The following is a 26,786-nucleotide window of genomic DNA, read 5'->3' as shown; positions in this document are numbered from 1 at the left end:
TTCATTATAAAATTTTTATTCCATTGCATTGTCATTTAAAATTATAAGAATGTAAGGAAATATCACCCAGTGTCAGAAAATCTGCAGTGTTTAGTGACAAATCAATAAGTTTCATAGACATTTTCAATTCATTTTAAAAGTCATGCCATTTATGTAATAATTAAGATAAACTATCTCTCTATATAGTAAACCTCCACTTGACTTATACAAGTTCATTTTCTCCAGCGGGAAGCTGCGCAGGGTCCAGCCCTACTCGCTTCATTGATACGGCAATATCGAACAGATAGTCATAACACTCACACCTGTTAGAAAAAGAAAAAGCAAAAAGCATTAAAAGTGTTTAGTCAGAGTTCTCTACTTCTAATAACCGTATTTTTCTTCTGCATCAAGTGAACCCTGTCCCTGGTAATTCCTCCCCCCCTCAGTTATATGCAAAGGGTTTCTTATTTTGTCTCTAACATTATTTAAAAAAGGAATCATACCGTATCATGCCACCTTACTATATACTTCTCAGGAAACAAAAGGGTTTAAAATATACTACTTACCTAAATTTAAATTTTTTATTATGTGCCGTTTTGGTAAATAAATGTAGCAAATCATTCTAGCCCTCAACTGAGAGAACAAGAGCAGTTGCTCCTTCTTTATATTAAAGAGCACAGTGCCTTGCCAAATAACAGCTGATCTGAAAATTATTTAACAAAATAATATATAATACAAATAAAATATCTAGAAGTAATAATGATAAACTATCAAATTGGTTTAAATTCAGATTAAACCAATTTGACCAGTGACACCAAAGAAACCATACTTCTTTAAAGTGTGGTGTCTGGCCCTGATGTTCTCTGGTTTACACTTACATGGTTTTAGCCTTCTCCCACGTCTCTCCCCAGACGTAGACTCCATGCCGTCTGACTAGCACTGCGCAGGAGTCTGGGTAATCATTCATTGCCACAGCCATGCGCTCTTTGAGGTCTTTCTCCTCAGGTGTATTCTCAATAATAGGTACTACTAACATATCATCATATCTGTAAGACAAAACATGCCGTTTGTTCTCCTTTTAAAAATATGTATGGATGTGAGAGTTGGACTATAAAGAAAGCTGAGCGCCAAAGAATTGATGGTTTTGAACTGTGGTGTTAGAGGAGACTCTTGGAGAGAAACTTGGACTGCAAGGAGATCCAACCAGTCCATCCTGAAGGAGATCAGTCCTGGGTGTTCATTGGAAGGACTGGTGTTGAAGCTGAAACTCCAATACTCTGGCCACCTGATGCGAAGAGCTGACTCATTGGAAAAGACCCTGATGCTGGGAAAGGTTGAGGGCAGGAGGAGAAGGGGACGACAGAGGATGAGATGGTTGGATGGCATCACCGATTCAATGGACATGGGTTTGGGTAAACTCCAGGAGCTGGTGATGGACAGGGAGGCCTGGTGTGCTGCGGTTCATGGGGTCGCAAAGAATCGGACATGACTGAGCAACTGAACTGAACTGAACTGATTCATATATAACACTCATAATTTTTTCAAATAATAAGTTAGACATTCTCTTTATATCAGACAAGCCACTCCAAATTATGAACAAGATGTTGCATGTTAGTCTGTGTATCCTGCATGAACAACTATATCAAAAGACGCCTTGGGAATCTGGCAGGCATTGTTCTAATCCTAAGTAGAAGTGGCAGAAATTTGTACAGGATACCAAAACCTAACAAAGAAATTATCAAGATCATACAAGTATTTCCGTGAAGCATAGAGAATCATAATGTTTTGAACATAGGAAGGATTAACAACTGAACTGCTTAAAGCAGGAATTTCCCAACAGTACGAAATCATTTTATTCTACCTCTGTAGGACCCCCAAAGTGTCTTGGATAGGCAAATAAATAAATACATGTGTGGTTATATTCCTGGGATAGCAAAGACCTTTGGAGAGAACCATTAAGGGTATGATAACATTTTTAGGATGTTCTCAAATCTGTGATGTTAGAACTTATTTTTACCTTATTTTTAGTAAGTACACGTGATGAAATCAAAATATGCATTTTTTTTTTTGTTTCTGTAATAACACTTAAGCAAATAATTTGTCACTGGTAAAGTTACAACTATTTCTGAGGTCATTTACAACCAATCAAAACTCAGACATATTTCCCTTTAAACATGAACTTCTCTTGCCGTGTTAATGTATCATCTGCTTTTTCACCCCCTCTGTAATGGCTAAATTTAACCAAAATAAGTTCTATCAATAAACTATCAGAAATTACTACTTTAGGGAAGGTACAGAATAAATAGCAGTCATGTAATAAAGAACTTGGCCAATCACTATCATTAACAGAATGAGGTCGCCCATTATTTCACTTAAGTAAAACAGAGGTAATTATAAAATATCCTTAAATGTGGAAGGAAAAATTGGTAGTCCCAAGTCTTTCCTAGTATTGGCCATGAAAATCACAAACTTATATTTTCCTCTCCCATACACCCAACAGTCAGAAATAGCTCCAGGTGCAAAATAATTCCACACTAAAAGAAGACGTGAAAGCTAATCCAGTCCGATCTACTCCTTTTACAGGAGCAGAACCAGGGGGAGTCCTCCAACCAAAGAGCGTTCTTTTCACCCTTCCATAGGCATTTGCCTTCAAAAGGGAGGACAGTTACATTTAACATGGTTACCCCCCAAATAAGATTAGACATTTGAAAGTTATCATTATTTTTAAGATGCACTTAAAATTTTTTAAAAGTAGAGTAGAAAATGAAGAAACTCCCTCCTTTTTCCTACTTCATCCAGCTTTTTTTGCCCCTTCTTTTGACCGGATACTTAGGATTCTACCCAAAACCCGATGAAGTACCACTGCCCAGGAACTGTGATAATGACTGTTACTGATTTCCCAGCCAGGCTCAAACAGAATTGCAAAAACATCTCAAAAAACTTTGTACTCTTTAAGTTCTGAAACAGTCAACATAATATATAAAAAGTATATACACTGTGATGCAAAACAAATTGCATCTTTGCATTCGCGTCATTCTTTTTTCCACAAATTCCAAAGGCTCTCTGCTGTGCTCTGCTCCTCTACCCACCGTTTCACATGTTCTTCTGACCTATTTTTATTTCTTCACTGAAGCAATCAAATGCCGATGAAATTGCTAACACACAAATGCCTCTCCTTCAAGACCCAGATGTGGAAAAGGCAGTATGCGGCTATGCTTTTAGTATGTACACTTTCATAATTTAAATATTTAACTTCTGTAAGTAGGTGTTTCCCAGTGCTGAGGAATGCTTTAGGCACACAATAAATATTAACTAAAATCAAGTCAAATGAACTTCTCAGCACACTAGTTTAAACACGTACTGTCTATTACGTGCAGTAACAGTAACACACTGCCGTAAGAACACTTGAGTGAAACTGGCACCCTTTTCCTCTCAACAAGAAAATGTGGATTCAGCCGCTTTAGGAAATTAGGAAAGGTGAAGGTCCAGGAACAAGAATGCCCAAACATTTAGATGAAATGCTGAGCCTGTCCCTGAGTCCCAGGAACATGTTTCTTCACGTCACTATATTCTAGATTGATGAATAATGGCTACATTTTTGTGGGCTGGTAGATTTAGCTAATTTTGTCTGAAGGGCCTCTGTTCTATATTATCTATGCCCCTTTCCACACTGAAAATTATAAGCATATAGAGATCGAAATTAAAATAATTATAAAAATTTTTTCAAATGAAAATTTTTACAGAAATACTATATGAAATCCAAACGAAGGATAAACTCGAGTCAGAGCTGAATCTTCCTGAAGACAAAGTAAAGCTGAGGAGCGCTTATTCTCGGGTTGTTTCAATAGAGGAACACAGTCTTTCCATCTCTACAGAAATCTGAGCCCAGCCCTTTTCTTTTTACTCCAACAAACATTTCGTTATTCATGTTGGCAATTATTTACCAAGGCTGGGTTGGGAATGGGGAGAAGGAAGGGAGACATCTGATTTGTGTCACTGAGAATAGATCTGGAAGTATAATATTAAGTGGGGTATTAACTAACACAGATCCATAACATCGCATTAAATACATATAAACATCAGGATCCCGTTTATCAGAAGAACGAGAAATACTGTTGAAATTATTTAAGCAAAAAAAAAGGGGGGGTGTGGAAATACCTGTAATACCCTCCCGAGGTACATTTCTTTATTCCTTTGATCATCTCTTGATGTGTAATTTTAAACTCCTTTCCTGGGAAGACAAGGGTGGCCATGACCGCAGCTTTAGAGTGGGTATGGATCACAGCACCTGCTCCTGGGGTGGGGGTAGGGGAAGAATATAGTCACATGCTCAGTGAAAAGTAAATTACCCTTTTTAAAGAGTTTATATATATATACACACACACACATATTTATATATGGTTATGGACTTGTTTTTTTTCGGCCTGGAATAATAAGTTGGTAGTGGGTAGGAGAGGAGGAAGGGAGGTAGGAAAGAGAAATACTAATAGAAGAGTCAGAAAGCGAAAAGAAGAAACATTAAACTGTATCCAGCAAGTGGACAACGCGCGCAATACTTTATACATGCTCAAAAACATTTTTTAGATGGTCTGAAGTACAGCTATTATAATAATGGAGATCATTATCATAATGCTATGACCACTCAATTAGGGATTCCTATGTCTCCTTTAAAGATGTTTTCTCTTTGTATCGTCACAACAACCACCTCTCCCATTTAACGGTCAAGGCTTTGAGGCTCAGAGATTGCTAAATAACTTGTCCATGGTTATTTAAATACACTGTCCAACTTTAGACAGTAGTTGAAAACTTGGATTTGAACCCAGGTCAGTCTGACCCTTGATCAAGATAGGCTTTATAGTGTAGGCCACATCTTGGTGATATAAGGGATGATTGGGATTTTAAGATGTAGATGCAATGGGTTTACCTAAAAAAGAATTTGTATGCTATAAAACTCAGTAATGTCTATTTTTGCAACTGGAAGTTTATTTAGCTTTTTTGCTAGGAAAGATTCTTCAGGCTGGCAGAATGTGCTGCTGAAGTTTCATCCTGTCAATAGTAGCTGGTAATGTCTGGGAACAGACCATAGCATGATTATTCACTGTACACTGATTTCATCCAGGGGCTATACTAAAGCATGGTCTTTATGACTTCATTGTACTAAGTACTTAGTACTGACTAAGTCAGTACTTCAGTTATACTTTCTTACTTTTATATTGTCCTTTAGGTTCAACCTTTCTAGGTTAGTTTTCTACCACAATTTCTGGGAATTACTAATAAAATGAGTCATACTTTTGTCATACAGTAAATTTTTCAAAAAAGAGAGAACCACTCCCACTGAAGTGAAGAAAAGACCATGATTTTCCCTCCTTTGTAGTTTGATTAATTTCTACCACAAGTTCACAGAGGTATAACTCTAAACTAAGAGTAGGAATTGGATTGTATATATATATAGTTAGTTGGTTAATTTGACAATCTAGTGGAGTCATACTCATCTAGATTGGAATTCTGGCCCCAATACTCACTAGTTGTTTCTTTTGGGAAAATCTTCCCAGGGCCTCTGTCCTCTCATGTATAAAATGAAGTACTAATGGACCTTCCACAGAGGCTGATCTGAGGACTGAATCAATTAACATGTTTAGAATTCTTGCACATAGCAGGTATTTAAGAAATTTGAATTACAACAATAATTGCCATTATTTAGGGGGCAGTTCTATTGTTTAGTCACTAAGACATGTCTGACTCTTTTACAGTCCCATGGATTATAGCCTGCCAGGATTATAGTCCATGGGATTTTCCAGGGAATACTGGAGTGGGTTGCCATTTCCCTCTCCAGGGATCTTTCCTACCCATGTATCTCCTGCATAAGCAGGAGGATTCTTTATCACTGAGCCAAACAGGGAAGCCCATTTAGGGGAGCCTACTCTGCAAATACTCTTTATGTGGAGTACATTCTCTACCAACCTCTCATTGTGTAAGCATTCATGAAAAGAGGAGTACACTGGCTTTTTTTAAGATGCTTAGATGGCGGAGGTCCACTTATGTCCTTTTCATTGATGTCGCAAACAAACATGTCTTCAGGCTATTTAGAGAAGGAGAAAGAAAAGAGAAAACTTCATAAAATATCAATGAGAAATATCTTCTTTCTTGTTTGTCAACAGTGTATATATACAGTGTTGATGTATGTGTAACTCATTTAAAATATTTATATAATTAGTTTCTCCCTCAAAAATATGTAGCCATTTTGAGAAATAAAAAAATGTTTTCTACTAGCCAAAATAATCTCAAAAGAGTTAAAAAAAACTCACCTTTAGAATTTGAAGAAAAAAATTGATATGGAAAATTTAATATGCAAGTATGAGGTTATCATTTCATTGATTTAGTTTCTCAGTTTTGCCATGTAATTTCACAACTATATTTCAGAGAGACTTATATAATCACTATTTTAGGATGGGTATTATATACTTTTTTCATATTTCATAATATAAGAGGAAAAATAGAGAATACAATTTTCTTATTCCTTGAGAATCTTACCTGGTACTCAGAAATGCTCATCTCTATGAGGTACATTATTTTTTAAGTTCTAAGGAATTATGTAGATCCACAGGTTTTTCCTAGTAATACATGCATTATTTCTGACTTGTAACTTTCATTTGCCAGGGTTTATTATAAACTACAATATAAATTATTTATTAATGAAGCATTATGCCTTAGAGAGAATTAAGTATTTGTACTTGTTTTAACTCTATTCTGGGCATTACTCTAGCGTTAATACAGAAGGGGTCCTCTCAAAATTTTGAAACAAAGTTTTATAACTTTGGAAGAGCTTTGCCATTATTAAATATGAGTCAATTTGGTCCATTTAGTCCAATCTGATTAACCTATTAGCCTGATAAAGATGGTGTTACAATGCTGCAGTTACAATCATTTTTTATTATGATTTAAGACTACACTATTCACTTTTGCCCTCTAGAGGCTGAAAGAAAATTTAGAACACCTGGTGACATGCAGGATCATTACCACCTCAAAAAAATTTAGTAGTTACTTAACAAATGTTTGTTGATTAGTTATTTAAATATCACAATATAATTTCCCTTCAAAACTAACATTTCTTTTAATATTAATTCCATTTCATAAAACAACAATCAGGTAGAGAAGAGCAGACATTTAAGTTTAAGAAAGATCCCTGTACCATACCTGAATCCGTTCCTTTTGCACTCCTGAAGGAGCAATGTAGATTTCATTGCTGGTGGTACAAAATATAGAAATTGGTATTTATTTAACTCTATTGTTTTGCTTTTGCAAAAAGAAAAGTGTATCCTTGCAGTCCAATCGTTAATCATCTTTATAAATTAACTCATACAAATAGCAGCTTTATTCAATTAATGGAATAGGCTGTATAGAAAGAATAGCAAGCTACTTTAATGTCTTTATAACGCTGGTGACACAGTAAAATGTTGATAGTTGCTTCTGTCTTCTACATTTTCATGTAAAGTTCTTTATTTCTTTTTATGGTACAAATTAATGGTAACCAGGCTTTCATCTAGTTAGGATAAATACAAATCTGAAAACACAAGTCTTCAGCATCTTTAAACATCAATAAGCAGAGTTGATCTTGCTAGACATGGAACACAGTAATTCTAAAATCCAATCAGAGGAAAATATGCTCACTCAAAGTCTTGCAAGGAATCAGGTTTAATTTTGTTGTTTGAAATGCTCTTACTACAAAACATGAAGTTCAGAGACCTCTGCTGGATGGCTGGTTAAATTACAGCTTTAACCCTGGGCTACTTTTTTGGGTGGAACAGTATGCTTCCTAGTTGAAAAACACTTCTATCTTGTGAAAATACATGGTAACAAAGCTAAAACAACTGCAGAAAGTTAAAAATGTAAAAGGCATGGTTACATCTGGAGATCTCTGTTATACAGCACTTGTGCTAAGGGAGGATGCATTACCACAATTCGCTTTCAAATTTGATTTGGAAATTAATTTCAAAATCTTCTCTGAATTCTCTCCACCCTCAACAAAGATCCTCTGGCTCATGTATCAGTTTCAGTTGCTGCTACAGGGTGTTAATAAGGCAAACGAAGGAAATATCAGCACCTGCATGCTCCGGCTTCTGCCACCGAGGCATGGACTAGGGACACTAAGTCAACATTAACTGTTTCTGAAGGAGACTCCTAGGGCTTCCCAGGTGGCATTAGTGGTAAAGAACACACCTGCCAATGCAGGAGATGTATGAGACATGGGTTCAATCTCTGGGTAGGGAAGATCCCCTGGAGGAGGGCATGGCAACCCACTCCAGTATTCTTACCTAGAGAATCCCATGGATAGAGGAGCCTGGTGGGCTACAGCCCACAGGGTTGCAAAGGATCGGACAGGACTGAAGCAACTTGGCATGAACACACACAAGAGACTCACAGACTTAGAGAACGAACTTACAGTTGCCGGGGGGAAGGGTGGGGCAAGGGACAGTTAGGGAGTTTGGACATGCACATACTACTGTATTTGAAATGGATATAACCAACAAGAACCTACTGTGTAGCACATGGAGCTCTGCTCAGTGCTATGTGGCAGCCTGGATGGGAGGGGAGTCTGAAGGAGACTGGATATGTGTGTATGTATGGATGAGTCTATCTGCTGTCCACCTGAAACTATTACAACATTGTTAATTGGCTATACTCCAATATAAAATAAAGAGAAAAATATCAACTGTTTCCCATAGAAAATGAGCATGACTCACTATATTGCATCAAGCTGCCGAAGTTGGGGTTACAAATAAACCTATAGACTTGGAACTGACAAAATGTATGGAAGTTCCTTTAAGGTCTACTCATAAATAAGGTCTAGAAAATAAATGCCGGATAAGAAAGTGAAAGTGTTAGTCGCTCAGTCGTGTCCGACTCTTCGTGATCCCACGAAACTGTAGTCCACCAGGCTCCTCTGTCCATGTAATTTTCCAGACAAGAATATTGGAGTGGGTAGCCATTCCCTTCTCTAGGGGAATCTTCTCGACCCAGGGATCAAAACCAGGTCTTCAGCATTGCAGGCTAACTCTTTACCATCTGAGTCACCAGGGAAGCCCAAAATGTCTGATAGAGAGTGAAATCCAAACCACAGTAAGCTTTGCTCAAGCATTCATTTTCACAAAGTAGTTACTGCTTTATAATTTTGTTGCCTAAGAAAATCATAGAGTGGCATTCCTCTAGAACCAGTGGCAATGCATAGGGATCATACTGTTAAAAATGACCCCTTATAAATACCAGAGATCTAAATCTTCTCTCCTCATGTAACATGAAGAACATGAAAGAGACTCTAGAATCATGTGTGGTACATAGTCCAATCACCTCTGCTGGTGGACTTGTAGGTCTTCTCATATAGGAAAGTATTTATGCAGCCCCGGGAAGAGACCCAGATAAAGTTCACAACAGACTGCTGTCAATAAGCCCTCAGAAGTGAAAGCATGGAATCCTAACCACTAGACCACCAGGGAATTCCCTGGTATGCTAAATCTGTTTCTATTACTACCTTTGTAAAAGAGACATCAGTTTAGAGTTTGGTCAATTTTGATTAAAAGATTAGCTAAATAGATTTTAGAAAAAAATATATTTACACGAACAAGGAAGGAGATATCCGGATTAAAATACAAAGATGATAGAGCTTTTATTTTGGGAAGGACACATGCTAAAGACTAAAAGTAAAGTATTTCTTGGGACTATAAGCCACAAACGGAAAGCATGTTGAGTTTCAAGGTATCACGTTTGGGAATTTATTTTCTCCACACTCCCTGCTGTTTCACTATGTGGTGAGTAGGGGGACAAAACGCAAGAGTTTATAATACATGTACATGTACTGCTTCTACTCTTATTTACTTAAAAAAAAATCCTTTAAATCTTATTATGCTGCAATTATCTTGTCTACAATATGGGTTTATTAATTTTAATTCTAGTAGCATACAACAGGATTAATGTTTCTGACACATAAAAACATTATGCTGTGAAAACAGGAAATGTGAAATGTGAAAGGTAGGAGCCCAACCTAACCACAGTGGCTGCTAAGTATCCTGGAATAGCCTTGACTATTGTTATTTTCTTGGTCCTCCATTTCTTCTGATTTAACACTCATCTCCGTCTTAAGCTGTCTTTTCTTATGTGGCACCACACATCAGGAACATATAAACTGGACTGATAGCAGCCAAACGTTGGAAATGTAAGTAATTTCATTTTCTCCGAAGGGCTTATTGCCACACTTACTATGGAAACATAATCTATTGAGTTTGTGCTTCATTCCAAATATATCTGCTCTGAAGCATCAGAAAAAAACTTTCACTAATGTGAGAACATTAATATCATTGATAAAATTATTGATATGGGTCTACAAAGTCATTTAAATATTAGGGATAAAATTCAACATTTTACTACAAATTACCCATTTTACTCTATAAAGCATAAATTTAGTAAGATCCTAAATGCAGTGACATACCATCGTGGCTGTTTTCACCTGTGACCTCCAGGCGGCACTCCTCACCAATTAAGAATCTAATAACAAGCATTTTACAAATACAATGCAACTTCCCTACAAATTGACTGTAATGCTACAGTCAATTCATTTTAAAATGCGCCCCCTCAGTGCTTTAGCATAACCACACACAATTTTAGTGACTGGTTCTACACTTTAAATACATAGTCTTTTATATCTTTATGATAAAAAAAATTTCTTGTTGAGATCTGCAATGGCCCCTTGCTACATTCTATTTTTAATTTTGCTATTTTTTTTAAGAGTCAATTGGAAAAAGTTATTTTAATTCAGTTTGGTAGGAATCTTTGTTTCCTACACATGTACGTGTGTGTGCATGGGTTTAGTTGTGTCTGACTCTTTGTGACCCCATGGACTGTAGCCCACCAGGCTCCTCTGTCCATGGAATTTTCCAGGCAAGAATACTGGAGTGTGTTGCCATTTCCTATTAGTGGGGATCTTCCTGACCCAGGGATCTAACCCGTATCTACTGTGTCTCCTGAATTGGCAGGTGGATTTTTTTTTAACCACTGCACTGCCTGTGTATGTGTGTGCACGCTCAGTCACGTCCAACTCTTTGTGGGCCCACGGACTGTAGCCTGCCAGGCTCCTCTGTCCATGGAATTTGTGGACTGCAGTCTGTTAGGCTCTTCTGTCTATGGAATTTTCAGGCAAGAAATACTGGAGTGGGTTTTCATTTCCTACTCCAGGGGATCCTCTGGACCCAGGGATCGAACCTGAGTCTCATGCATTGGCAAGCAGATTCTTCATCACTGTGCTATCTGGGAAGCCCTTATTTGTATATGTACAAACTAGCATTTTTGTCAATGCAATTAAAAAGAAGGTTACTAAAAGCAAGGTTTAGAATATGATTTATTATAAATAATACAGCTCAAAAACAAAATTACTAGTACTCAACTCCTAAACGAAAAAATGAAACAACTATAGTAACAGTAAGTGTTGTTATAGGACTTTGTTGTGAACAGGTCAACTTGAAAGTTTTGGGAAAATACTCTGAAAACCTGTGAAATACTGATTGACACATTAGCATTGGGTTGATGGTAAGCGGACCCATGTAATGGAGGTACCACGTACTACGTGGAACAGGACCTTTGCAGACCAAGAGCCTCCCTACACATGAAGTCTGACAGCTGTTGAGTAAGGCCTCTCCTGCCGTTTCCTACAGTTTTAATTATATTTCTTGAGTTTCTTGGTAATTTGAAGCACAAGAAGTTTCAGTGGCATCATCTTGTGGTATGCCACAAAGTCCCTTTTGTCCAAAATGTTCTGATTATGGAAACTCCCCTGGTGGTTCAGTGATTAAGAAGCCATGCTTCAAATGCAAGGGGCGAGAGTTCAATTCCTAGTTGGGGAACTAAGACACTGCACGTTGTGAGGCAAAAAAAAAAAAAAAATCTTTACTGATTACAAATTTTACATTCCATTCTTTTCTAAACAATGCAGCCTCCTTGGAGGTGTTACTCTATATATTCAATATCACATAAATATTGTAGTAGTCCAATTTTGTTAAAGAAAGTGAATTAGGATAAAGAAATAAATCAAGTTACTCAATTTAATATTCAGCCTCCAGACAATTAGTATTCCTAAAACATTTCAAGAGGAAAAATATTAATCCTGTTCCAGAAACACTTAAGGGAATGAGATTCTACAACCTTTGTTTTCATTGTAAGTAGGTTACTTATTTTTTCATCCTCTTAAAGGAATGACACTGAATAAATCTAATGAACAATTAAATACTATTTATTCCTTCTACTTCAAGTTAAATACCTTTTGTTTTGTCCTGTGAGCAACATGAACCTGCAGGTATTAAGTCCATTAATAACGATACCTGTAGTTAGAAAGGCATATTGCCTTTTTTTACTCAAAATGTAACTTTTAGGATTTTTGGATGGTTACAATCTGTATCTAAGTTGACTCTGAAATATGTATCTGAACCTTTGAAACAAATCCTGTCTACCCAGAGGGGATCCTTTATAGTTCCAGACATGAACATATCCAGCAGCATGTTAGTTAACTTTGGTACTCCAAAGACTGAGGACCAAATTATTTGGATTACAAATTGTGATTCTTAAGTCCACAGGTATTTACTAGATATGCAACATCTAGAGCACACTTATTCCATTTGGTAATGCAAATACCTATTTCTCTATTTAGAAACTAAATACCTTGAGTGCCATAAGAAACTGATCATCAGCTGTTCTTTGACATAATACACGTTAGGCTCTTGGTGGTCTACTTATATGGAGAATCAGCCGGGAACTTACCCATGCTTCAAGCTAATTCCTCCTCCGGTCCCAGTGACCCAACCCAAATGGTAGAACTGCTTGCAAAGCTCTGGGATCAGGTATCTTGGATGTTCCTTGTCCTTAAAAAGAAGATAATGATTTCTAAATAGACATTATTTTATCAAGTAACTATTACAATAAGTTACTTGATATCTTACTATAACATATATAACATATAATTACATACTTCCTATAATATATACTATATAGTATATACTTACTATAATATATAGTAGATATCTCTAGTAAAAAACCAATTTAAGGAAGTTTAAGAAAATCTACCATAGAGAGGGTACCATGAGAGAGAAAATTATTACAAAATATACTTTGTTTTTAATGTTTGGAAAGTGGATCTACCATATTGTTTGGCAACCTATAATCATTCAGTTAAGGGCCACACAGTCCAGTACTAAGGAACAAGTTATAACAATGAGGTGGGGAAATGCCAGATTATATTACAAAGGGTCTTACTGGAATGGTTGAAATAAAATAGAATCTAGTGCTGAAAGAGGCACACTTCAGTCTACCCAGAAGATTTTTTTAAACAAAACATCTTCTTCCAAATACCTCATTAAGGCATGATGTACATGATATGTACTATGATAGTTATTTGTTCATCTTCTCTGTGTTGGTTCAATTTTATTTATTTTTCTAAAAAAATGTCCTTTTCCCATAGTAATTATACTGTTTTCTATTATTACAAAATCAATGTATACTCATTACGGAATATAAGTCAAGAAGATGACATAAAAAGCACTCAGAAGCAATCATAATTGATATTTTCTAGGCCCCATTCTATGAAGATATATGTTGGGATAACATCTTACTGTTTAAGATGTTATATAAGTAATATATGAGATGTAATTGACATATAACATTGTTTCAGATGTACAACATGATGATTCCACATTTATATAGATGGTGAAATAATCAGTACAATAAATCTAACTGAAATAAAAGCCCCACTTTTATATATGTCTGGTGATTATTTGTTTAGAAACAGAAAATAAAGCATTTCTTCCTCTTTGGTAAAGCTAAAATGAATGAAAACAAAAACAATAATAAAGAAATACCATGAATTCCGTTTTGGAAGTAATGATTTACAACCCTTACCTTGAAAACAACTAAAACAGCTGAATAAATTATTTTGAATAATATTTCAAAATATACTGCTTAGCTGGCTGGAAAATAAAGTTTCACAAGGCCATTAAAGAAATGAGTGAGTCTACCTGGGAGGGAAGTAGGCTCTTAAACTTCCTTGAAGGTATTTGCAAAACTCTGGTGACCTAGTGCTTCAATTTTGATAGCTACGAAAGTCACTAGAAGCACAAGATAAAACCTAAGGTATGCTCCAAGTGGGGCATTCAATAGAAAATTCCTACATACACATGGGACCCCAAGGGACTATACTCTCCAGATTAAAGTGAACAAGAAATAGATGCACTGTGCAACAAATCACAGTCAGAAAACCTGCCTATAGACATCTCAGCACTGGGTAAAGGGGAAAAAATATCTGAGTCCAAAGAGGGGTTATTATTGAACCGACATTTTCAGCTTCTTATATGAGTATCCAAAATTATGGTATTTCCCATATTCACTGTTAATATTATACATACATATTTTAGATAAGTATTGCTAATGATAATTTGATGGAGCAGACTTAAGAATATAAAATCAAGGATATGGGAAAGTTGACATTTTTTAAAGTTCTGATTCAGCACAGGCTTCGGGGTTAATCGCTTACAGGACCTCGGGCCTCGGTTTTGTCGCTGTTGTTGTTTAGTTGCTCAGTCGTGTCTGGCTCTTCTGTGACCCCCCTGCACTGTAGCCTACTAGGCTCCTCTGTCCATGGGATTCTCCAGGCAAGAATACTGGAGTAGGTTGCCATTTCCTTCTCCAGGGGATCGTCCCTACAGAGATCGAAACAGCGTCTTCTGCACTGGCAGATGGATTCTTTACCACTGAGCCACCAGGGAAGCCCAGGCCTCAGTTTACTCATCCACTAAATGAGAACGTGTTGAGGATTAAAATGACATATAATGGATATATCCAATCCCAAAGAAAGACAATGACAAAGAATGTGCAAACCACCACACAACTGCACTCATCTCACATGCTAGCAAAGTAATGCTCAAAATTTTCCAAACCAGGTTTCAACAGTATGTGAACCGTGAATTTCCAGATGTTCCAGCTGAATTTAGAAAAGGCAGAGGAACCAGTGATCAAATTGCCAACATCCGATGGATCATCAAAAAAGCAAGAGAGTTCGAGAAAAACATCTACTTCTGCTTTATTGACTATGCCAAAGCCTTTGACTGCATAGATCACAACAAACTATGGGAAATTCTTAAAGAGATGGGAATACCAGACCCCCTGACCTGCCTCTTGAGAAATCTGTACGCAGGTCAAGAAGCAACAGTTAGAACTGGACATGGAACAGACTGGTTCCGAATTGGGAAAGGAATACGTCAAGGCTGTATACTGTCATCCTGCTTATTTAACTTATATGCAGAGTACATAATGAAAAATGTCAGGCTGGGTGAAGCACAAGCTGGAATCAAGATTACTGGGAGAATTATCAATAACCTCAGATATGCAGATAACACCACCCTTATGGCAGAAAGCGAGGAGGAACTAAAAGCCTCTTGATGAAAGTGAAAGAGAAGAGTGAGAAAGTTGGCTTAAAACTCAACATTCAGAGAACTCAGATCATGGCATCCGGTCCCATCACTTCATGGCAAATAGATGGGGATACAATGGAAACAGTGACAGACTTTACCTTCTTGGGCTCCACAATCACTGCAGATGGTGACTGCAGCCATGAAATTAACAGATGCTTGCTCCTTGGAAGAAAAGCTGACAAACCTAGACAGCATATTAAAAAGCAGAGACATTACTTTGCCAACAAAGGTACATCTGGTCAAAACGGAGAGTCAATTCCTAGGCAGATTGACATGAAGTCCACGGGTCCCTGAGGAGAGAGGGGTCTGGAATTCTCAAAGAGGAGGAAAGGACAAACTTTGGCTGGTTTATTTTTCCCGTGTACTAGGGATTATATAACCACAGTGTATCCTGCTTGAGGACAGTTTCTCCTTCCTGAAAACCTTCTGGCTAATCCTGTTATTTTAAAATGTAAATTATGGGAGTGGGTCTAGTAAAATCTTTACAACCTTGAGACATTCTTTTGATTTATTGTAATGACTCATTAAAGTATATAACTCCCTTGCTAACACTAGCGAGGGGGGCACTCTCCGTCCCCCTTCTGATGTCTGTGTCAGAAGCTTTCTCTGTCCCTTTTTATACTTTAATAAAACTCTGCTACACAAAAGCTCTTGAGTGATCAAGCCTGGTCCCTGGTCCCAAAGCTAAATCTTCTTTGGAGATCACGAATCCAACATCGTTCACCATAAGCTATCAAAGCTATGGTTTTTCCAGTAGTCATGTCTGGATGTGAGAGTTGGACTATAAAGAAAGCTGAGCACCGAAGAATTAATGCTTTTGAACTGTGGTGTTGGAGAAGACTCTTGAGAGTCTCTTAGACTGCAAGGAGATCCAACCAGTTCATCCTAAAGGAGATCAGTCATGAATATTCATTGGAAAGATTGATACTGAAGCTGCAACTCCAGTACTTTGGCCACCTGATGTGAAAAACTGACTCACTGGCAAAGACCCTGATGCTGGGAAAGATTGAAGGCGTGATGAGAAGGGGCTGACAGAGGATGAGATGGATGTCATCACCGACTCAATGGACATGAGTTTGAGCAAGCTCCGGGAGTTGGTGATGGACAGGGAGGCCTGGCGTGCTGCAGCCCATGAGGTCACAAAGAGTCGGACACAACTGAGCAACTGAACAGAACTGATAATGGACATAAGGCAGGCAGCACAATGTGTGTCTCAATGTTAACTTCCTTTCCACTTTAATAAATTAAAAATTTCTGAATTAAAGTGAATAATAAAGCTATGTTGGTTTTTCTAATTTTTTCCTTTTTAAATCTAGTCAAAATTACTGATGCCTTGTATAACTTGCTATTTCCTTTTTTTGGGAATATAGTGATATTTTAATTACATACTAAAATGCAGTCAATGAGAAGTCTCCTGCAGTTTTCAATCCTTAAAACCATGAATTTGGACAGCAAGTTGCAAGCATTATAGGAAATAGCCTGTTATTAAGGGCCTCTTGTTTCTCTTTTGTCTTTCCAGTACTGAGGTATTAGAATCATTAGCCAGTTTCCTGTTACAGGAGTAACAATGATAAGGCAGCTGTTGTTAGTAAAGTTTCATTCAAACCCACAAAATTACAATTTCAAAAAAAAATAATCACTTCGAAGCAGGAACCAAGAGAGGTATATTTACTAAAAATGCAGTCATTTAAGTTGCCCAGAATGGTGAGAAAAGTAAAAATCAGAATACCTACTTTATAAGAATCGATAAGAAAAGTTTAGTTAGTATTTAGCTTTCCCCCGAATGTCAATAGTATTCAGTTCAGTTCAGTTCAGTCGCTCAGTCATCTGACTTTCTGTGATCCCATGAACTGCAGCACACCAGGCCTCCCTGTCCATCACCAACTCTCAGAGTCCACCCAAACGCATGTCCATCGAGTCAGTGATGCCATCCAGCCATCTCATCTTCTGTCGTCTGCCAGGAGCCAAAAAACAAGACCGTACCCATGACAAGGACAGGAGGGAGAAAACCTGACAGGCAAGGCGGATCAGGTTTTCAGGGGTTTCGAAAAGGCCAGCTCACGAGATCCCACCCATGACAAGGTCACGAGGAGAAAGCCTGACAGGCAAGGCAGATCAGGTGTTCAGGGATTTCGAAAAGCTGCCCCCGGTGCTCACTTTAAAGATGATATCTGTCTTTCTGATGCTTGCTTCAATAGATGACTCCCTAATTTCTGTGACACAGGCAGAAGGCCTTCCCAGATCTCTTTCCAAATAAGAATCAATTTAGAACTTTAATCAATAAGTTTCCCGGGTGCTGGTATTTTATGAGATTATCCAGGGTGGAAGGAGTGTTTTAATTTAAACTCTTTTGCTGGTATTTTAGTTTGTTTGGCAAATGCATTTATGCCCTTGGTACTAATATGCATGACTGCTCATAATACGCTAATCATAAAAAAGCATAAAGAACTTGATCATATAAAGGCCCTAATAGACATAGAGCCTTTTGGGGGGGTGAAGGAGTCCTATCAGAAAACATAAGAAAAATTATTCTAAAGGTGGTTATTGGGTTAACATTTGCTTGCTGTGTTTTTGCTCTTAATGTGCTAAGGTTGTGTTATGGAAACCATTGTTAATATAGTTAAAGATATAGAAAAATAAGAGCTGAGCCCTAGTGTGGTAACAATGAGATGGTTGTTAATTGTGAGCCAGGTGTGCTAGGCCGATGCTGCCTCACTGAAGCCGCAGAGTCTGTATGGGGTAAAACTCTTAGATAAACGCAAATGGCAACTTCTGCAGAAGGATTAATTTTTGTGTTAACAAGGTTATACTTCTACTCTGTACTGTTGCCCTATGAGACTGCTACCTTTCAGTTAAGGTCACCATAGAAATGGAAAATAGGTTTACATCTACCCGACCTGCAAGATAATGTACAAGACCCTCATAAACAAAGAAGTATGCAGAATACACCCTGGTTTCGTGAAGAACAAGCTGATGTAATGTTAAACTATCTTCCCCTTAGAGATGTACTTAGGGTATAAAAACTACGGTAAAAAAATAAAGCATTGCCACACTCTGCCAGACTCTGCTGCAACCCATCTGGTCTGTCTGTCTGTCTCTCCCTTGTAGACTTGGCCCTATCAAGGCTGGTCTCACGTGTCTTCTCTCTCTCTCGCCGACGCCGTTCATCCTGAGGGTACCCCCTGGATCCTGCCGAGGCTGGACCCCGGCAGTCGTCCCCTTCCCCTCCTGCCCCCAATCTTTCCCAGCATCAGGGTCTTTTCAAATGAGTCAGCTCTTCACATCTCGTGGCCAAAGTACTGGAGTTTCAGCTTCAACATCAGTCCTTCCAATGAACACCCAGGACGGGGATCTGCTTTAGGATGGACTGGTTGGATCTCCTTGCAGTCCAAGGGACTCAAGAGTCTTCTCCAACACCACAGTTCAAAAGCGTCAATTCTTCGGTGCTCAGCTTTCTTCATAGTCCAACTCTCACATCCATACATGACCACTGGAAAAACCATAGCCTTGACTAGATGGACTTTTGTTGGCAAAGTAATGTCTCTGCTTTTTAATATATTGTCTAGGTTGGTCATAACTTTCCTTCCATGGAGTAAACATCTAATTTCATGGCTGCAGTTACCATTTGAAGTGATTTTGGAGACCCAAAAAATAAAGTAAGCCACCTTTTCCCCATCTATTTGCCATGAAGTGATGGGATCGGATGCTATGATCTTAGTTTTCTGAATGTTGAGCTTTAAGCCAACTTTTTCATTCTCCTCTTTCACTTTCATCAAGAGGCTCTTTAGTTCTTCTTCACTTTCTGCCCTAAGGGAGGTGTCATCTGCATATTTGAGGTTAATGATATTTCTCCTGGCAATCTTGATTCCAGCTTGTGCTTCCTCCAGCCCAGCATTTCTCATGATGTACTCTGCATATAAGTTAAACAAGCAGGTGACAATATACAGCCTTGACATACTCCTTTTCCTAATTGGAACCAGTCTGTTGTTTTGTGTCCAGTTCTAACTGTTGCTTCCTGACCTGCATACAGGTTTCTCAAGAGACAGGTCAGGTGGTCTGGTATTTCGATCTCTTTCAGAATTTTCCACAGTTAACTGTGATCCACACAGTCAAAGGCTTTGGCATAGTCAATAAAGCAGAAATAGATGTTTTTCTGGAACTCTCTTGCTTTTTCAATGATCCAATAGTATTACTTGTTTGTTATTGTTAAGTCTGATTTTTCACTTAGAATAAGGATTTTGAAAGATATATCTAAATTTAGCATGCAATCAACTGCTTACAGTACAGGTTCCATACAATTGGGGGGAACACTTAACAGTATTTTGTATATATATGTATATGTTCTTCACTTCATGGCAAATAGATGGGGAAACAGTAACTGACTTTATTTTTCTTGGCTCCAAAATCACTGCAGATGGTGATTGCAGCCATGAAATTAAAAGACACTTGCTCCTTGGAAGGAAAGTTATGACCAACCTAGACAATATATTAAAAAGCAGAGACATTACTTCACCAACAAAGGTCCGTCTAGTCAAGGCTATGGTTTTTCCAGTAGTTATGTATGGATGTGAGAGTTGGACTATAACGAAAGCTAAGCACTGAAGAATTGATGCTTTTGAACTGTGGCATTGGAGAAGACTCTTGAGAGTTCCTTGGACTGCAAGGAGATCCAACCACTCCATCCTAAAGGAGATTAGTCCTGGATGTTCATTGGAGGGACTGATGCTGAAGCTGAAACTCCAATACTTTAGTCACGTGATGTGAAGAGCTGACTCCTTTGAAAAGACCTTGATGCTGGGAAAGGTTGAGGGCAGGAGGAGAAGGGGACGACAGAGGATGAGATGGTTGGATGGCATCACCGACTCGATGGACATGGGTTTGGGTGGACTCCGGGAGTTGGTGATGGACAGGGAGGCCTGGTTTGCTGAAGTTCATGGGGTTGCAAAGAGTTGGACACAACTGAGCAACTGAACTGAACTGATACATGTTTTAATTTATTTTAATTGGAGGCTAATTATTTTACAATATTGTGGTGGTTTTTGCCACACATTGACATGAATCAGCCATGGGTGTACATGTGTCCCCCCTCCCCACCCTAAACTCCCCTCTCACCTCCCTCCCCACCCCATCCATCTGGGTTATTCTGTATATATCAAAAACTAAGGCCTAAACAGTTTTTGAATCAATATTTCATTTCCCCAAATTTTCAATCTAGTTATTGTTGTGACCCAAGAATGAAAGGGCAGATAAAACCATGGAGGGTCTTGGAATGCAAGAACAGAAAAACCAGGCCCTTATCATACTTCCCTCCCCTGTGTTTTAACTATTAATGGATTTCAGGTCCTCCTGAGCAGTATAACCTGTCTCCCCTCCGACCCCATAGGAAGAAGGTATTTGCCTTACTTTTTGCCCCACCCACCGAATGTCATGATCTTCGTTTTTTGAATGTTGAGTTTTAAGCCAACTTTGTCACTCGCCTCTTTCACTTTCATCCAATCAGCAAATGACCCGCAAGACCCCTATCCCACTCCTTGTACCCTGGGTATAAAAGTGGACTAAGGACCCTGTTCAACGTTGGTTCTCGAGCTGGCCCGCTGTTCTAAACAGCATCTCCCACTCTAATAAACTTTATTTCCCTCTCATGCTATCTCATGTCTGGAAATTCTTTTCCAACCCAAACCTAGACCACAACAGTTATTTAAAGGAAATCAGCCTCGAATGTCACTGAGATACCTGCTCACAGCCAGCCATGGCTCTAATCTCCTCCACCTTTTCTTTCAATTTAAGTATAATAGAGGCATGTATTTCTCAGAGGTTTTCCTGGTGGGGACTCTCTTACAATCATAAAATGAACACCTGTGAAAGGCTTTTTAGCCCATCAACTAACGAGGGAATCAAAAAGATCGTACAACTTTGTTTACCAAAGAGAATTCAAAACACATATACATGAAAATAATCAGGAATCCTGGATTTACAAATAAATAATAAAGAGAAACTGGACAATATCAACTACAGCGATAAACTGAATCTCTATCAGTTCAGTTCAGTTGCTCAGTTGTGTCCCGACTCTTTGAGACCCCATGGACTGCAGCACACCAGGCTTCCCTGTTCATCACCAACTCCTGGAGCTTACTCAAACTCATGTCCATTGAGTTGGTGATGCCATCCAACCATCTCATCCTCTATAGTCCCCTTCTCCTCCTGCCCTCAATCTTTCCCAGCATCAGGGTCTTTTCAAATCAGTCAGTTCTTCACATCAGGTGGCCAAAGTATTGCAGTTTCAGCTTCAGCATCAGTCCTTCCAATGAATAATCAGCACTGGTTTCCTTTAGGATGGACCGGTTGGATCTCCTTGCAGTCCAAGGGACTCTTAAGAGTCTTCTCCAACACCACAGTTCAAAAGCATCAATTCTTCAGTGCTCAGACTTCTTTATGGTCCAACACTCACATCCCTACATGACTAGTGAAAAAACCATAGCTTTGACTAGACAGATCTTTGTCGGCAAAGTAATGTCTCTGCTTTTTAATATGCTGTCTAGGTTGGTCATAGCTTTTCTTCCAAGAAGCAAGCATCTTTTAATTTCATGGCTTCAATCACCATCTGCAGTGATTTTGGAGCCAAAGAAAATAAAGGATCTCACTGTTTCCCCATCTATTTGCCATGAAGTGATGGGACCAGATGTCATTATCTTCATTTTTTGAATGTTGAGTTTTAAGCCAACTTTGTCACTCTCCTCTTTCACTTTCATCAAGAGGCTGAATAGTTCTTCTTCGCTTTCTGCCATAAGGGTGGTGTCATCTACACATCTGAGGTTATTGATATTTCTCCTGGCAACCTTGATTCCAGCTTGTGCTTTATCCAGCTTGGCATTTCGCATGATGTACTCTGCATATAAGTTAAATAAGCAAAGTGACAATATACAGCCTTGACATACTCCTTTCCCAATTTGGAGCCAGTTCACTGTTCCATGTCCGGTTCTAACTGTTGCTTCTTGACTTGCATACAGATTTCTCAGGTGCAGATAAGGCTGTTTATTATTCCTATCTCTTGAAGAATTTTCCACACTTTGTTGTGATCCACACAGTCAAATGCTTTGACATAGTCAATAAAGGAGAAATAGATGTTTTTCTGGAAATCTCTTGCCTTTTGATTCAACAGATGTTGACAATTTGATTTTGCGTTCCTCTGCCTTTTCTAAATCCAGCTTGAACATCTGGAAGGTATCGGTTCACTTACTGTTGAAGCATCTCATTGAAGAGATTAACACACTCCTTCTGAAGGCTGGACATTTCTTTGGAGATTTTTGCAAGACTGAAGACCTGTTCACTTTACTTCCCCACTGCATCTCCCTCTCCATTCTGCCTTTCAACTTTAATTCTTCCTTGCTTCTTTCTCTCTAAACTATAAAAGAACCTGGCATCCAGACCCCAATAAAATGGTTATTTTGAGGTGCTAGCATGCCATCTTCTCAGTCTGCTGGCTCTCCAATTAAAGTTTCTTCCTTGCCTCAACACTTTGTCTCTCGATCCATTGGCCTACTGTGCGGCAAACAGAGCAAGCTTGGACTTGATAACACAATGAGCCTGGCTTTAATTCTGATATCCACTAGCTGAGTGCCCTATGGCAAGTCAGTGACTCTTTCTGATATCGAGCTCCTTCTATTAATAATCTGGTTGAGTGATTCCTAGACTTCTGAATTTCACGATCAGTAGCTTTTGATGCTGCTGTTCTTTAAATTTTAGGGACTGACATAAGATTGCCAAGCTACGACATAATATGTAATTGTCTACTATCACATTCTTCAAAAAAGAAAGTGCATGTTTAACATAAAAAAGAGTAGGATGGATAATGTCAGAATAAAAGGTAGTCCTTTAAATTGAATGAAGTTAATTTTGTGGAATTCACTTTCCCATCATCCTAGCTTTTCTTACTTTATAATAGTAGAGTGTAAAGCTCTCACAGACTCATATTTGGCGAGGATGAATGTTATCTTTTCTTATTTGCCCTCTTTGCCTACCACTTCTCCATTTCCCTCCAGCTTACCCTTCACTCTATTTTTAGTACTAATATAATACACTACTTTAATCACTTAAACTTTCCTCAAATCATTTAATGCTCAGATACCGTGTCCTGGGTCTGTTATTTAAGTCCTTCTGCTTTTTTGCTCCAATCTAACTTTCAAACATTTTCATTTTTTTACATGAATCTCTCAGATCTAGTCCACCTATGTAGTTATCAACCTCCAGGATGGCCCTTAATAATGATCCCAGTTTCCTGGTCTCCACATTCTGGTGTAGAGTTCCATCCCAAATTGTATGGGGCTGTCTGTGTTAAGACAGACTGAAAAGTGATAGTATGTCACTTCCAATATCAAGTTACTACAGACTTCAGCTTCTGTCTTCTGTGCTCTCCTTTGGATCACTAGCTGCCATGTTATAGGGTATTACCTATGCAGAAGACCACATAGGGAAGAACTGAGGCTTGGGCTAATAAAATGGGAGGAACAGAGGGCTGCCAGTAACTTTGTGGGCTTGGAAGCACCTCCCAGCTGCAGTCAAGGATTGAATGCCTGAAGCTCTAGTTGACAGCTTGACTGCCATCTCACGAGAAACTTTAAGCCAGAACCCTGAGCTAAATTCTCTTGCATTTCTAATTGTCAGAAACTGTGTGAGACAATGATTGTGTGTTATGCCTAAGTTTTGGAATACTTGCTATGCAGCAACAGATGACTAAGACACATTATCTTGACAGCCAAGAATACATCTTTTTCTCTTTGCACTCATTGCTCATGCTGGATCTCCAATTATCCCAATTCTAGCTGTCAAGTTCTTGATTATCAGCCTTCACACCCACTTCCCCTATGATTCCTTCTCTCATCTTCTCAGGCAGAAGTGATTCTTCCTCAAACTCTGTGTCATGGCAATTGCCCCGTACCTTTTTTGTGTACCTATTGAATAGCCTTCTCATTCATTCACTTAACAAACTTTTACTGAAGACCCTGAAGAAATAAAAATGAGTAAGATGAAATCCTCACCCTTGAGGGCTCAAACTCTAGTAAAAGCTGTGAAATCACAAAACAATATATAACAAGATGGTCCAGGGCATTATGGGAGTAGAAGCTACTGGTGGGAGGGAGCAGGAGTTGGGGAAGACCACAGAGGAAGGGATACTGGGCTAAGTTTTAATAAAGGATATGGTGGAGTATGCAGGTATGTGAAGAGGAGAAAGAGCATTTCAGTCAGATAGAACTTAAGTACCTGCAACCAGAATTAGGTTCTGTGGAATGGAGGCAGGTAGAGATAAAGACTGTAAGGATCTTTCATGCCATGCACTGGAGTTTGGACTTTATATTACAGATGGTTGATAACTGCTGAGTCGTTTTAAGTAGAAAATGACTGGATCACATCTTGTTTTTGAAACATTTCTATAGGAGTAGTAAAGAGAAAAGGCTGAAGGAGGACCAAGGAAGCAAAAGACCAGACCAGATAGCTGTGCAAAACAGTTTCAAAAATAAATCTTAAAGTGTGATGGTGGAGATGGATTTGAAAGATAAAAAAGTTAAAAAGGACAGGCTTTGGGTAAGAAAACCTAAAAAAAACAGGCTTCAAGGAATTCTAACTTTTCAGTTGGCTGAGTTGCTACGTGGATAGTGATACCAGTTTTAAGTATTTCTTGCCTGTCTACCATGCATGAAGCACTTCTGGGAATTCAACCATGAACAAAACAAAGTCACTGCATTAACAGAATTTATACTCCAGAGGATAGTTTTTAAAAAGCCATGTTGACTGAAAAAAGAAAGGGGGGGGGGGGGCGCACAACCTCAAAGTTAAGTTTAATCGGGGGCAAAATGAGGACTATAGGCAGGGAGACAGGCTCTCAGTACTGAGGAACTGATCCAAAATGGTGAGAAGGGAGGTCAGTACGTAAATTATTTTAGTGAAAGGGAGTTACATGGAATCAAGCCCACATTTTGGCCAAAGGTTGATGTTAATCACCAGAAGATTGATGCTAGTCACGAGGAACAGACGTCTCCGTTAATTCTTTTAGTGCTTTTCTAGACAGGAGAAAAATGCAAAAAATTAAGACTCATAAAATATTCTCTTGAAAACAACTGTCGGACAGCCTGCTCTGCCAGTTTTTCCTAGAGTATCTCATTCCTGATCTCCTCTCTCAACTCCTTTCAGGGTGTGTTGAAAGTCAGTAACTCCAGCAGGTACTGACCTAATCCTTGCAGAGGCAGACAGTGGGCGAGTTTTTAAATGGCAGTGAAATGAGGAATAAACAAACTGTAGTACGTGGGAAGAAGAAAACAAATAAGAGACTTTGCTAATCTTATGTCACTTATTCACACAAGAACAGTGGTTGCCAAGAATTTCCCAATAAAACCTGCCACATTACTACTTTTTAATTGGGGCCTTCAGCCCCAAGAGATAATAACAGGAGAAATAAAGAAGCGCGTTTCGGGGGGGCTTTCCCTCTCTGCCTCTTAATTAAGCAAGGCTTCTCACGTTGTAATTGTTTATTCCTCTAGATCTCCTCCATACCCAAGGCCAAGCCCTTAATCATCACCCTGAGCACGTGGGTGTTCTAGAATGAAACGGTATGCGCAGCCCAAGGGTGGATTTTCCTTTTCTGCTTAAGGAAAAATCCTTTTAAAGATCATTCCATAATCAATCTAAACCGAGATAGTCACAGAACAACTGCACAGAATCAAAGCGCTGGCTACAGTCAGAAGAGATGGCTCCGCGGATGTGTTCCCACTGCCTACTGAGCGGCAAACGAAGGGATGGATGGTCGCCAGGGCGCAGGAAAACAGCCGCAGAGCACAGTCCTAGCTCCAATTCCAGTCCAGGGCTTCGCGTTTCCCCGAAGGCCTGTCTTTATGTTAAATGGTTTTGAAACACACATTAAAGACGCCCAATGTTCCCCCTCAGTTATTTTTCCCTTTTCAACGTTTGGTGCCCAGCCCTCGCCGCCGAAAAACCCTAGCGCTGGAAGCACAGCTCGCCGCGTAGGCCGGAGCCTCAGGTCCACACGCAGGGCAAGAGGCGGCGCACGGTGGTCGCGCCCAGTCTGGCGCAAAGCCCCACCCGGCCGGCGCCTCGCTTCCGCCGCCGCCTCGCCTCCTGGGAATAGAGGGCACCGGCGGCCCCGCCCCTACCTGCGCGCGGCACTGCCGTGAGCAACAGTCTCCCTCTGGAGAGTGAGAGCCAGACATGGCCGGGACTAGCGGTACCCGCGCCTTGCAACCTCCGCACGGCTCTGCTCCTGAAGCTCCGCCTGGGCCCACGCGACAAGGCCCGAAC

General features: G+C 39.2%; 1 protein-coding gene across 1 annotated transcript; it reads right to left on the bottom strand.

Annotated features, from left to right (window-relative positions):
* APIP (APAF1 interacting protein) lies at window positions 1-26,786 on the bottom strand. Its single transcript, XM_020912259.2, has 7 exons — window positions 26,642-26,786; window positions 12,778-12,878; window positions 7,174-7,222; window positions 5,941-6,058; window positions 4,138-4,273; window positions 858-1,025; window positions 1-302 (listed from the first exon to the last, which is right to left on the bottom strand). Exons 1-7 carry the CDS (start codon window positions 26,696-26,698, stop codon window positions 203-205), a joined length of 729 nt encoding a protein of 242 aa, XP_020767918.2. The 5' UTR covers window positions 26,699-26,786; the 3' UTR covers window positions 1-202.

The sequence above is a fragment of the Odocoileus virginianus genome, chromosome 10 (assembly GCF_023699985.2).
Source record: "Odocoileus virginianus isolate 20LAN1187 ecotype Illinois chromosome 10, Ovbor_1.2, whole genome shotgun sequence".
In the NCBI taxonomy this organism is placed as follows: domain Eukaryota; kingdom Metazoa; phylum Chordata; class Mammalia; order Artiodactyla; family Cervidae; genus Odocoileus; species Odocoileus virginianus.
The sequence above is the reverse complement of the archived record's forward strand: the minus strand, read 5'-3'. Positions and strand labels throughout refer to the sequence as shown.

What these genes read in the sequence shown, in the direction of transcription:
- APIP (XM_020912259.2), bottom strand. Translation starts at nt 26,698, where the DNA reads ATGTCTGGCTCTCACTCTCCAGAGGGAGACTGTTGCTCACGGCAGTGC. An exon ending in TGCAAAAGGAACGGATTCAG is followed by an intron (nt 6,059 to 7,173) that starts GTATGGTACAGG and finishes TTCTCTAAATAG; the next exon opens with CCTGAAGACATGTTTGTTTG. An exon ending in ACCTCGGGAGGGTATTACAG is followed by an intron (nt 1,026 to 4,137) that starts GTATTTCCACAC and finishes TTTGTCTTACAG; the next exon opens with ATATGATGATATGTTAGTAG.